Below are 14,170 nucleotides of genomic sequence, written 5' to 3'. Positions count from 1 at the left end.
TAGAAGCTGCACCCTTCCTCCCCCCTTCCCGCCGGCTCAGCCAGCCGCGCAGCCTCAGTGCAAGCCTCGCCAGCCCAGGGTGGGGCGCGGGGCGGGGGAGGAGCCAGCCCCTCGCGCGCGCTGACGCGACGAGTCGCGGCGGAAGGGCGTGGACGCGCAGGCGCCGCGGCGGTTCGTGGGGGGGCAAGGAGGCGGGGCCGCGCAGGCGCCGTGAGGGGCGGTAGCGGCGGCGGCGGCGGCGGTGGTAGCGGCGGCAGCTGTGAGGGGGTTCCGGGAAGATGGTGCTGATTAAGGAATTGTGAGTGGGTCGGTGGGCGCGAACGGGGCTACGCGGCGGCGGTGGTGGGAAACCCATTGATTGAGGAGTGGCGGGCGGGCTGTTCCTAGGAAGGAGCGAGCCGCTGGCTGGCCGCTCCCTGCGCGCGCCCCCTCCCCCCGGCCCGCGCCCCCGGCCCCGGAAGGCCTTCCAGCTGCGCGCCCCCAGCCCCGTCCCCGGGCGTTGCCGTGGCAACACCGCCGCCTGCTCCCTCGGGGCGGAGGCGCCTGCGTCCGGCCGGAGCGCGTGGCTGGGGAAGGCGAGGCCGGGAGTTTCCGCTGGGACCCGCCTTCTCCCTTCTCCCCACTCCCCACCCCCACCGCCCCACCGCCCGCCCCAGGCCGGGCCCACCCGCAGGCCCCCCGCGGGGAGCGAGCTGGGGGCCGAGTCGGAGCCCGGGGGTGGGGAGGCGCGGCGGCTCTGACAGTGATCTGTCGTGTGGGGTGGAGCCTACCTGTAACCCGCGGAAGATGGACTTGCCCGCTGCACACCGCCTCGGTGTCGGGGCCGGAGGTGGGACGCAGACGCCCTGAAGTTCGGAAAAACCGCGCTCTCCAGGGCAGCTCGGGTGACTTTGAGACTCTTGCTTCGGATCTCCGTGTTCACATCTTTCAGATGGGGCCAACACTGGGTTCCCCCCACTCTTCGCGAGGTTGAGAGCAGGAGTTGTTAATACGTGGCCTGTCAAATCCTGGAAGGGTCTTTCAGGTGCATTAGACCGACGGAGTGATTTTATATTGAAGAGTTACGGCATTTCCCACCAGCAGGGACTGGGACCGTCACAGGAAATCTGTTGAGCCATGATTGTTGAGCTGTCACAGCTGGTTCCCATCGTCAGCATCCTGTGGGCAACTAGGGATTTCTAGTGTGGCCTGTTCTTGGTTTTTCAGGTGCTCTTCTCAACTTTAAATTCTTAAACGTAAATTCTGGCTTGATTTAGTTATCTTAAGACGCCTTATCTTTAGTGTTCTCAAACTTAACTTGAAAAAGTCACTCCTGTCACTTCTCTGCTTGAAACCCTACAGAGAGACTTGCGCTGTGAATGAAAACCAAAGGCCTTACAGTAGCCCACGAGGTCTTAACACCATTTTCTGTTCAGCTCTGATCGCATTTACTACCCTGCACATGCACGTGTCCATTTCAATCTCAAGCTTCCTTATGGTTCTTTCATTACTTGGGGGTGGGGGGGGGGAGCTCAGTGCAGGGCCTTTCTGCTCGCTGTTCCTCTGAAGTGCTCTTCCTTTATCTCGTTAACCTACCTCCGTCAGGTCTGTAAGTATCACCTTTTAGGGAGTCCCTTTCTAGAGACCTAATTGCAACCCCCGCCATTTGGTATTTGCCTTTCCTGCATTATCCTTGTCAGTAGCAATTATCACCGTCTAACATGCAATACAGTGACTTTTTTTTTTGTTTCATGTATTCTCTTACTACATCCAAGCTCCATGCATTTGTCTATTTTGCTCACTTCCATATCCCCAATTCTTAGAATAGTCCTTGGCACGTAGTAAGGGTTCAATAAGTACTTGTTAAGTTAATGAAAAATCACAACTTTAGCTGTGATTAGTGACAGGGATCCTGAGAAAAGACACATTTTTGGTTAAAATTTATGGTATTGAACTCTGGATTTATATAAAGGTTTTCTTCCAAGTGGTTTATACAATATGTTCTATCATGAAAGTTCTATTTATTACTCTGACATCTTTGTAATGTAGGTAGGTGGCAGATAGTAAGACAAATGGAGGAAACAAGAGAGAAGGAAATTGACTTGGCTCAAGTCACATAGCAAGTTGCAGAGCTCATCTTACATCACAGATCTCTCATTTTTATTAGAGTTATTTCCTCCCTCCTAAAAACTGAATTAAGTGTTCAGTAGATCCCTTTGACAGTTATGTTATGTGAGGAATATCAAGCTTACTCATGGAAAGCAGTTCCCATTGGGAATTTGTTCAAGATACTTTTTGGGAAGCCATTACTTTCATTATAAAAATTTAATTGCACCAAGGTTACACATGCTGAAATGTGCCCAAGTGTAATTTTTTTTTCCCTAAGGAGTTATAAATTACATTTCTTGATGTTCACTCTTCATGTCTCCCTAGACTTTTTTTTCTCCTCTTAGAGATTGAAAAAAGAGGCTGTTTTTATTTTGTTTCTTGTACCTGGCATAGCATCTAGGCCACCATACTATAAATGCTCATTGTTGTTGAATGAAAAAAATGGTTCTTCCTACTTGCAAGTCAACTTTCTAAAATTGTTTTTGGTTGGGAGCAATGAATAGTTCATTCTTATGTGAAGATGTTGGTAAACTGTAAAATACTTTGGCAAATGTTTGTTGCCTTTTAAAATGCCATCTGTTTGTGACGTAAATTGAAAGGTTAGAAATGACTTTTCAGGGTGGGGAAGTTCCCTTTAAGTTGTTACTTAAGCAATAGATGAAGTTGCCATTAGTGTATAGTCCTGGTTTTAAAGAAATAGTTGCTAGTTCCATCTGGAAAATTATTTTCCTGAGGATTTTCAGAGAATTTTGAAAATTTTCAAATTGTTAGAGAAGTTGAATGTGGATTTGAGAATAAGAGACAATCAAAGCCTGTCTATTCCTTTTACTTTTCATTGAGTAAATCTTGAAGAATTTGACTCATCATTCATCCAGAATGTCTTAATCAGTCACTTTGATTTTGTGAAATAAGTTTCGCTGAAAGTGTTGTTATATAAAAATAGGGATCTTCCAGTAGTGAGCAGTTAAAGTTACTCAGCAGTGATTCTTTGGTTTTGTGAAAGTTCCGGGAAGTCTTTAACTCTTTCCTCTCTATTCCCTTCAATTTCCTCTAAAGTTCATCGTCTTGGTTCAGGTCTGTAAACCCTAGGTCAGTGTCTCCACAGATGGCTTTTCCCCACACTCCTGTTTCTCAGTGTTTTTTACCAGCTACAGATGACTTCTTTTGATTAGCTATAGTCATGTCACTTGCCTTTTGGAATAACCTTCCCGGATTTCTTGTTGCCTAATAAATGTAATAGATTTTTTATCACTGCATTCCAGGTCCTGAATATATGCTCCTAACCTATATATCTCTGTCTGTATCTTTCTTTATCTTCTAGAATATGCTCTCAACCTATATCTTAGTCTGCCCCTACCCCCCACCACACCCTCTTGGCCCCAGTTTATTTTCTGTTACTGAGACAGTGAGCAAGTTAATGTGTGCTCTGAGGAGAGTTAAGAGCATTAGGGTTATGAGAGGGTTTTTGTATAATTTTATTTTTTATTGGAACAGTAATCAGGATGTTTGAGAATGTTTATTGTCTTGAGGTGACCATTATCAGAAAGACAACCATTGATGAGTGACCCCTGATAGTGAAGGAGGGGAGAATAACTAGAGGCGTGTTTTACACGAGTTGGAAATCAAGGACTCAAGCATAAATGTTTGAGAATAGGGAAAGAGGGGTGGGTGGACAGTGCAACTGAAGACAAGGTGGGATGAGGAAAAACTATTGGGAATTTTCTATAAAATGAAAATCAAGATGATGTGGGATTTTTTCCCCTCCTTTTAATAGAGAGTTAAAATGAAATTTTACATGACACTGGCATGGTACCTTAATGGTTAGCAGGGAAAAGTCTGAGAAAGACCAGGCCAAAAAAGAAATTGCAGTCTTGGACATCATCTATTATCATGAGATAGTTGATATTCAGGGATTTTCAGAGTTTATGCTGGAGATAAGCAAAGGTACTTGTCTATAAAAATCTGGTGATAAAGTACAGTATTGTGATATAGAATAATTTACTATAATCTTTTTCGGACTATATGGAGCATTATGCCTCCATTCAGTCTTTTGTTGGTCTGGTAACAAAGTCTTGGACAAGATCAAACACCAGTTGACCTTGTGTTGAGTCTGCCCTAGAACAGGTTTTATTTCTAAGGTTCAAAGTAGTTCCTTTGATAAAGTTTTTCCTTGTTATATCTAAGGGATATCTTACTAAAACAGGAATAATTGGGTAGTGGGGAACAATTTTTGGAAGCATTTATTCATGAGATGCAAAACATATTCTGTGAGAAGTATCATAAAACAAAACATATAGTATATAGACGGTGAATGAAATCATACTAAAAATTTCATGAGGGCAACCTGACCAGTCTAAAAATAATATATTCAGTACCCTGCAATTTTCAGTGATGAGTTTTCTCTTGTTCCTTTTTTCCTCCAAGAATGCCTGCAACTGCGTTTTTGGGGTCCTGGTACAATGAGGACACTTATGGAAGTGATCATTGAGACCCACAAATGGTAGTTTTATATCCCCAGTTTAAAAATTCTTATTTAGAGCCATAGGCATTGCAAAGACAATGACATCCTTGTATTTTGCTGTCATTGGATTTAAGCAAAAGGTCTTCTAAGTGTAGAGAGCTATGTTTTAAAACAAAATATTTCATCTATGATGTATTTTTTTCTTTTGTCGTTTTAGCCGTGTGGTTTTGCCATGTTCTGTTCAGGAGGTAAGTCTTGCTTGTTTCTGTATTATTTTATCAACACCGTTTATTTCAGTATATTTTTTTAAGATTTTATTTATTCATGAGAAACACACAGAGAGAGAGGCAGAGACACAGGCAGAAGGAGAAGCAGGCTCCGTGCAGGGAGCCCGATGTGGGACTTGATCCCAGGACTCCAGGATCACACCCTGGGCTGAAGGCAGCACTAAAACACTGAGCCACCAGGGCTGCCCATATTTCAATATGTTAATCTAAAGTCATACTTCCGTTGTGTTTATTTACCTTTACATTCCATTTTATGTGACAAAATGATTTGAGGTATTACAGATAATTCATTGTAAATGAATTCTGTTACACTCACTTGTTTCAGAAGGCTCTAAAGAAGGTAATCTATCCAGTTCAGGAATTCTGGCTACCATATCCCAGAGAAAGAAGGTTCCAGCTTCAAAATAAGCACTTTAAGGCTAAGTAACTTGCTCTTTAGATAAACAGTCTAGTTTACTGTTGGATATTTTAAACATTTGTCTTTAAGCCAAAACCTGCTTTCCTATAATGTTTGCTGTTTACGGTTCCTCCCACTTGTGCAGTGAGAAATAAGCCTATTCTGTCTGGCGTATGGTAGCCCTTTATTTTTTCTCTTGGCCATTCTCACTCCTCCCCCCAAGTTCTTTTGTTCCATCTTCTCTACATGAGGTCACAGGGTTAAACATTCCCAGCACGTTCATTTGGCCTAGTATAACATGACCTCTAGACTTTCTCACCAGATGGTCTCACTACCCCTTGTGTTATAGTTGTTGCTCTCAAATGAAAACAGTATTCCAGACATGGTCTCTTACAGAGATTATTGTTTCCTTTGATCTGCATATAATAAAGAAATACGCTACCTGCTCAGAACTTGTGTGTCCGTCAGTTACAGCTCTCTGTGGTATGGGCAGGAAGGAGGATAAAAGCAGAGAAACTGAGAAATGTGTAGCAAACCCCACAAAGCCTGCTGGGTCGTTTTATAATTTGCACACAGTTTGTACTTGCTCAGTTATCTGGTTTTCCTGGAGCTGACAGTAGATTAGAAGCAGTAAATTGGAAGTGGGACAAAACAAACTGATAACCTAAGAAGTGACAGCTGACAGAAGACAGAAAGGGAAAAAAAATAATAAAATGCAGGAACTAAAAATGAGTAGCTGTCTGGCACAGTTTAAAGTAGACTTGAACATAGCTGTATATATCTCAGTAGTGCCTGAGGTTTCCCCATATTAAAATATTCAAGGCAATCCAGACACCCCTGTGCTTTACTTGTGCAATTGATTGTTTGAACTTGAATGTGGAAATTGACATTTGTTTTTGTTAAATTTTTTCTTTTGGTTTCAGTTTGTTGGATCAACTTGTTGAAATCTTTGAGTCTTGTTGTTGTCAATGAAAATAATCTCAACTTTTTCTTCTCTTCAGGCCTACTAAACATGACTTCTGTCTCTAAATTAGTCTTAAAAATGAGAATGAAAGGCCAGTGGCATGTCACAAAATATCAATTCATTAATAACATTTTTTTTGGATGCTGTTGTTTGGTTGTTTCTTTGTAAAGTTTTGTTACTCTGTTCCTGACTGAGATTAAATTTACCTTTTGATTTAGAGACATTTTAATCCCATTTAAAAAAAAAAAAATATGACCATGTTGAAAAGTACATTTTAAAGGACTTAAAGATTGTAGCATTACTAGATTAACTCTGGTGTGGTATCACAAAAACCAGAAAAGAAATACATCCTCTCTGCACTCTAAAATCCCTACAGAAATTATTTTTATTGCTTTTAAGAAATGTGTTTGGTTCTAGCTTCCTAAACCCAAATTGAGTGATTGAGTTCATGTGTATTTAAATTATCCTATAAGATTGTGTCATATCCACATGGGCTTTTTAGATATGAATATTTACTGAGCTTATAACTACCTGTATTTTTTTGTCTCAAAATGTTCATTTTGAATGATTCATTTTTAGAGATAGCTTTTCTTTGAAAATATGCTTAAAAACAAAGAAAAATATTTCTTTAGGCTGTCCTCACCAGGAGGAAGAAATCTAGCCAAATTTTAAGAGATTGGAGACAGTGTCATGGTTGAGTCACTAGAACAAATTAGAACATGAGAACTTTGCTTTTTATTATTTGTTGGAACTTAGCAGCTCCACGTTGGCACAGAACAATATTGTCTGCTCACAGGTATTGGTTTAGGCCATTGAGAATTCTGGGTCACTTTAAAATGAAATAGAAACCACTGCCAACATTTTCTTGCCTTTTATAGTAATTCTTGTGCACTTAAAATATTTCAAAAACAGTTTCTTTTTACTGGAGAACTTTACAATAAACAGTTTTGATCCTGGGTGCCCAATACCACTTCTCTTGAGGTGGACAAGGGCTAAATTGGACACATCAGACAGATGTCATGATAAAGAAGACTCCAGAGGTCTACTAAAATGTGGCCTGGAATAGTTCTTTGTATTTTCAGGCTTTACTATTAGTTTTATATACCTCCTCTTTATCATTGACATTGGTATTCTGGTTGCTTAGTTTTCTTAATTGGCAGAATAACAATTATATTCCTTTCATACCTTTTTTCCAGAATTCTTTTTTTTTTTTTTTTTAAGATTTTATTTATTCATGAGAGACACACAGAGAGAGACAGAGACCCAGGCAGAGGGAAGAGAAGCAGGCTCCATGCAAGGAGCCTGATGCGGCACTCAGTCCCAGATCCCGGGATCACGCCCTGAGCTAAAGGCAGACGCTCAACCACTGAGCCACCCAGGCATCCCAATTTTTCCAGAATTTTGTGAAATTAAATGGGCTAAAATAGATGTGAAGGTGCTATGGAAAACACAAATGTATTTTTATACAAAAGTGTTGGGCCAAGCATCAATGTTTTCTTGGTAAGTGGATAGTACATACTAAGGCTGTGTATGGAGTTTTCTTTAAGCTCGGAGTTTTCTCAAATAACGGAAATCTCATAAAATATTATAGAGTTTCTTGAAACTCTATGATCCTCTGGTGGTTAGTCTTCCTAAACATACTAATTTCTAGTTTGAGTCATGTTTTCATATGAAACAAATGTGCTGATAGGTTTGGATAAGCTTTTCTATATCACACATGGTAAGATTTTAGCATAGGAAATTTCTGCAGGTACTACTGGTTTAATGAAATTCTGTGCTCTGAAATTCCAGTATCAGGTTGGGCAGCTTTACTCTGTTGCAGAAGCTAGTAAGAATGAAACTGGTGGTGGAGAAGGAATTGAAGTCTTAAAAAATGAACCTTATGAGAAGGATGGAGAAAAGGGACAATATACACACAAAATCTATCACCTAAAGAGGTAAGCTGATTGTTCACATCTGATGCTTAGTAATTCTGTTGAAGATGATGCTATAGCTCTCCATGTTACTTTTTGAGCAGGTAAATCCCTAACTTCCTGAGTTATGTGCTGAAGTACTTTTTAAATTTTACTGTGACAGTATGTTACATTTAAATTTTTTGAGAGAACCCCCTCTCCGGTTATTTTTAAATTATAAAAGTGATACAACTGCTTATAAAAAATTCAAACAACAGGGAAGGTTATAAAGTAAAAATTTAGTCCCTATCTCTTGCTGTCATATAGCCATAACCCTAGGGAGAAACACTAGAAACAGTTTCTCCTTCTGGATCATTTTCTGTACATATGCAAATAAATTTTTAAAAACAAACATACAGCTCTATCACTTGTGTCATTTTTTGTTTTCTGAAACAAACGAGACCCTACCATACATAGGGATCTGAAGTTGGTTTTGTTTTTCACATTGTGAACACCCTGCTTTGGTATTATTTAATGTCCATGTTCTTCTTTTTAAGGCTGAGTGACATTTCCTAGTGTGAATAAAGCATAGGTGACTTAATCATTCTCTAAATGATAAGCTAGTTTAGGTGTTATAAATATTTTCCTTTCTGCAGGTTACAAATATTTCTGTGAACATGGTTGTACATGTCTTCATGCCTTAGGTTACTATTTCTCTAGGAGAAATGTATAAAAGTGGGATTTTGCTGCAAGGACATACTCATTTAAAATTTTGATACTACTTCCAGATTGCCCTCCAAGAGTTTGGTAGTGTTCATTTTCCATATTTTTCTCCCATTTATTTTCTTGCCAGTTTGATGTGCAAAAGTAGTCTTATTTAAATTTGCATTGCTTTATTAGTGAAGTTGAATGAGTTTTCCTATTAGTAGAGCATTTGAATTTCTTGTGTGACTTGAAACCTTTTGTTCATTGTTTTTATCTCTTTGGTTTATTAAAGTTTTTTTTTTTCCCGCCATATTCTCCAAAGTTTGGCTGTCTAGTCTCTATCTTTGGCTTAAATATTTTTTAAAAAATTATTTTACTTATTTATTTGTTTTGGAGAGAGCAAGTGAGTGAGTAGGGGGGAAGGGTAGAGGAGGAGAAAGAGAATCTCAGGCAGGCTTTTCGCTGAGCATGGAGTCCGACATAGGGCTTCATCTTGCAACACTGAAGTCATGACCGTAGCCAAAATCAAGAGTCTGATGCTTAACTGACTGAGCCACCTAGGCGCCCATGGCATAAATATTTTAAAACAGAAAATGCATACCAGTATTTGTCCAAGGGCAAAAGATCAGTAATGGTTTTTAAGAGTCCATTTTTGTCAGTAGTCTCCCTAATTTATTAAAAGTAGGAGGGATCTTTGGTCTTTCTTGCCTTTATTGTCTTCATATTGAAATGAGTGACATCCATGTTTTTGTAGAGCTTCTTAAAGTTGTAGATGAGCTGTGATGATAAGTCTGTTTCTTGTTTTTTTAATTTAAGACCACTGCTTGGTTTATACTGACACATGAATATAAGGTAGGTTCTCACTTTATAGAATCCTGAATTTTATTGTGGGGTTTTGGTTTTTTTTTTTTTTCCTCCTAGAACACAGGGTTTCTTTGTTTCTGATCCAGGTTTGAATGAAGGCAATAATCTGATCAATCAGTTATCCATAGAGATTGCCTTATTCATAGTTCCTTTCATTTGTTAGCACCCTAAGTATATCTAAAAAAAATGTCAGTTGAGAGAAAAATGTGGCATTCTAAATGGTATGATCTACATAGTATTGATTTTCTTGTACTTAGTTTTATTTTTTAGTATTTTACATTTATTCATTAATTGAATTTTACTAATGCATAAAACTTTTTTATTGTAAACATTTAACTCTCTCTGGAGATTCTAAAATTAACCAGAAAAGTTTGATTTTTGAAACTTTCTGTTGGTGTATGATGTCCATATGTGAATAATTGTGAAACATATTCAAAACACCCTTCATTTGAAAACTGAGAGTTGGAAATTGGGGGAATGTTTGATATGTCATTACATGGAAAAGATTAGTTGCTAAATGCATATGTAAATAAAGTATACAATACATTACATGTATTTTTTAAATTTTTTTGAGATTTTATTTATTAGAGCGCAAGCATGTGTACAAGCAGGGGGGAGCAGTAGGCAGAGGGAGAGGGAGAAGCAGGCTCTTTGAGGAGCAGGGAGCTGATGCAGGGCTCAATCCCAGGACCCTGGGATCATGACCTGAGTTGAAGGCAGATGCTTAACCAACTAAGCCACCCAGGCGCCCCCATTACATGTATTTTTAAAAACTAATCAGAAAAAGGCCTAGAAAGAGATTCATTAAAATGTTAATGTTTTTCTCTTGGTGGTGGGATTATGGGTGATTTAATTTTTTATTTTTTATTTTTTTACTTTTCTGTATTTTTGTTTAATTAGAAAAATGATAAATACTTTGAGACATCTGATTTAGCTGACATTCCAGCTATGAATAATAAATCTCTAAAGTGGAAAGGGCTATATAAATATGGTTAATTCAAGGCATGTTATTGTTCTGAAGAGCTTATTTGGGGATGAGGTTCAGAATTCCTCTTGGGCTTTTAATAGATTAAATAAAAGAAAACGTGACTCTCTGGAGGCCAGCCTCCCAGTGTTCTCATGGCTTCTTCATTTCTAGAAGGAGCTGAAATCATTCCCAGTACCCTTTGGTTTCACCCTGTCATTCACTCATTTACTCCTCATTGCAGTCTGAAAAATAGGCAATGTACATGTTGTACCTAAGAGGACACTAAAATGCATGTTTACCCAAAGTCACACAGCTAGTAAGTGACAAAATGGTGACTGTGACCTAGATTCTCTGGGTTCTAATCCCATGCTCTTTTGATCACAAGTAGGCAGTCCCAAGCCCCTGACAGCAAGCACTCAGGACCTGATGAGCACACGTGTCCCATGAGAAGGGATGGGAGGTGGTTTGATTTGATGGTAAGGACTGTTTGATGCCCATTGAACACTGGCTTGCTTTATCACACAAATATGGCCGCTGTGGATAGAGCGTGGAGAAGCCTGAGACAGGAAAGGAACAAAGGAAAGAGAATGGCACTAATGGATCTCAAGAGTGTGTCACGTAGAAGAACAACCAGAAACCTGTCTGGTAATAAAAACAAAAACCAGGACTGACTATTGCTGTAGTCTAGGGGAGGGAACAGTCACAGGGCAAGGCAGTCAGATGTCCACATGCTCAAAGGCATCAATGCACAACAGGCACAGAATAACTAAATTATGGAAGGGCAAAGAATAATTTAGCTTTGAGTACTGAGGCCTTCACTGTGCCATAGAAAAGATAGCAAACATGACACAAGGCTGGCAGCACAGCCTATCAGATGTCAGTATCCTGCAAGGGCATTCTGCACTCTCAGCGTGTTGTAGAGCTACCCACAGTTCCTCGAGAGTTTTAGAACTTTCTCAAGAAGTTAAGTTTGTGTCCAGTAATATATGTTCCCCATTTCAGCACATGCTCCTTTGGGTAACTTCTAGTGCTGTGCCCACTATCGTTGTATAGTGGCAATAGAATTGCAGACTTGCCTGGCTAAATTTGTTACCTGAGGTCATCAGCACCTTATTGTACATTTGAGATACTTGACTTCGGAGGTCCGCTTTACCCAGTGAAATCAACATCTCTGGATTCTCTGGCCAATATGCTTTCCCATTTCACCAAAGCCTTCTTGATGTAAGATACACTTCATCTTAACCAGAATATTGAGAAATAATCTTGGCAAAGTATTAGATAACCCATAATTTAGTGACCATCAGAAGGGACTTTTTCCCCCCTTTGAATCTCAGATAATCTTACAGGATAATGAGATTCTTTCTATATTCTTTGATAACTTAGAGTAAATAGTCACCCATGGTAATTCTAAGCAGAGGATTTAGTCCTGACTGTGTTCTTACTGTGTGCTGGTCACCCTACATGCTCTAGGTGGGAGCTCAGTGATTCCCCACAGCAACCTTTTCTAGTGAGGAAATGAAGGTCCAGAAAGGCTTAAGTGACTGACCCCTGTGTCACTGCTCCTGATGGGAGAGGTAGGCCATGAACCCAGGCAGGCATGGTGACTCTAGGAACCTGTTCTTGTAATTTTGCTCTACTGCTGAGCCCTGTAGAAGGGTTATTTTCCATTTTCTAAAGTTAATGCCAAAGGAGTTTACAGAGAAATTCTTCCAAGACCATGAATTTCATCGTGTCCCATGTTCTTATATAGTCTTTAGTCTCAAATCATCTTCCAGGATAAAGTTAAACTTAAGAGGCTACTCAAGATTATCTAGGTCTCTCCAGTTGTTACAAATGTCCAGAATAAAAACTATTGGCTCTAAGCAAGCCTGACTCTTCATTGTCCCCTAGAAGTGCCATGTTCAGCCCCGGTAGGTTCTTTTCTTCTTGTTCTTTTCTTCTTGGCATTGTCTATAACCTCAGTTTCCCACACACAGTTCAGCTCTGTCCTGGGCAGAGGCTTTCCTTGACTACTTTTATTCTTCCCTAAACGCCATCCCTTTTTGTCCCATCTACTCATTTTGACATCTGATCATGTATTTCATGTGTACGTATTTGTCTCACACTCCATTTACCATAAAAGATTGAATGTGTTTCTTTAGGATGTTTAATGTATACTTAATAGTGAATGAGGGGGAGAGGACAACATTCAGATTCTTTGAATTCTGAAGCAAGGCAAGGAAATGTGTTGCAACCTTTGAGATGGTTATTTCAGAGAAAAACTTGAAGCTCTCCTGAGATTTAAACATGAATGTAACTTTAGTTCCTGGCAAATGACCAGTCCTTTTTCTGTTTCCTTTCTTGGGAAAAATCATCTTTGTTCTTTTACTATTCTTCATAAGCATTATATCTTAACCATCTCTAGTCAGCCTTGAATGATGGAGAATTCGTAAAGCTTTGCCAACTCCTGAATGGTCTTGTTCTCCAAAAGTTGAAACAGCAGAGGTTTAATTGAAAATCATTTTAAAATTTCATGGAGTTCCAGTTAGGAGCTCATTTTTGTAAGCAGAAGAGTCATTTGCCAGGAACGAAAGTTATATTCATGTTTAAAAATGAAAAGTTTAAATCACCTGAGAATGCAAAGATTAACTATATGTGATGATTTACATCAAAGAACATTTTTGAATAAGTATACACAAGAAATTGATAAATTTTATTTTTTAAATTTCATTCTTGAGTGGAGAATTAGTCAACAAGGCAAAATATTTTCTTTGTATATAGTTCTAAGTCTTCAGTTTTGCAAAGTTTAGAGTTTTCTAAATCAAGAGTGATCTAATCCCAGAAGAATATCAGAGATACTTCTATAATGTATTGTTTCCTCTTTGTGGTAGGTTTCATTTCTCATTGCTGTTCCCTTTTGTTATGTGGAAAACACTGCTTTCCCTTTCTTTTTGATATTTCTCCAAAACTTTATTTTTATTTATTTATTTTCTCCAAAACTTTAAAGTCTTGTTTTGTTAACCAATTTGTGTCTGGTTATTTTATTCCTTTTCCACAAATCAAGATTTGAAGTCCTTTTGTACATTTTTCCCATTGTATCTCCCCATTTTTTCCATCTCTATCCCTACCATGTTTTTGTTTTTTTTGTTTTTTTTAGAGAATGGAGTTTTTTTTTTTTTTAAGATTTTTATTTATTTATGAGAGACACAGAGAGAAAGAGAGATCGGCAGAGACACAGGCAGAGGGAGAAGCAGGCTCCATGCAGGGAGCCTGACGTGGGACTCGATCCCGGGTCTCCAGGATCATGCCCTGGGCTGAAGGCAGCGCTAAACCGCTAAGCCACCTGGGCTGCCCTATCTCTACCATGTTAATGCAAGTTACTGTTATCTCTTTCTCTTGAACTTTTCTAGTTGCTTCTAGATTGATCTCTTGCCATCCATTCTTTTGGCTCTTTATAAGTAATGGTGCTGTGAACACTTGTATACAAGTTTCTGTGTGGACACATTTTTATTTTTATTGGATGTGCATGTGCGCACGCAAACACATGCACTCTCCGACAGTTGGGT

The 14,170-nt window shown here is 39.5% G+C and overlaps 1 protein-coding gene across 2 annotated transcripts in view; it reads left to right on the top strand.

Moving 5' to 3' along the window:
- The first annotated feature begins 206 nt into the window (after window positions 1-206).
- Window positions 207-14,170, top strand: part of PITPNB (phosphatidylinositol transfer protein beta) — a 64,759-nt gene continuing 50,795 nt past the window's right edge. For both annotated transcript variants that reach the window (XM_072723131.1, XM_072723130.1), the window contains exons 1-3: window positions 207-298; window positions 4,767-4,797; window positions 7,989-8,134. In XM_072723131.1, coding sequence (XP_072579232.1) covers window positions 279-298; window positions 4,767-4,797; window positions 7,989-8,134 — 197 coding nt within the window. In that variant the 5' untranslated portion in view covers window positions 207-278. The remainder of the gene's footprint in view (window positions 299-4,766; window positions 4,798-7,988; window positions 8,135-14,170) is intronic.

The sequence above is a fragment of the Vulpes vulpes genome, chromosome 10, assembly GCF_048418805.1.
Source record: "Vulpes vulpes isolate BD-2025 chromosome 10, VulVul3, whole genome shotgun sequence".
In the NCBI taxonomy this organism is placed as follows: Eukaryota; Metazoa; Chordata; class Mammalia; order Carnivora; family Canidae; genus Vulpes; species Vulpes vulpes.
The sequence above is the reverse complement of the archived record's forward strand: the minus strand, read 5'-3'. Positions and strand labels throughout refer to the sequence as shown.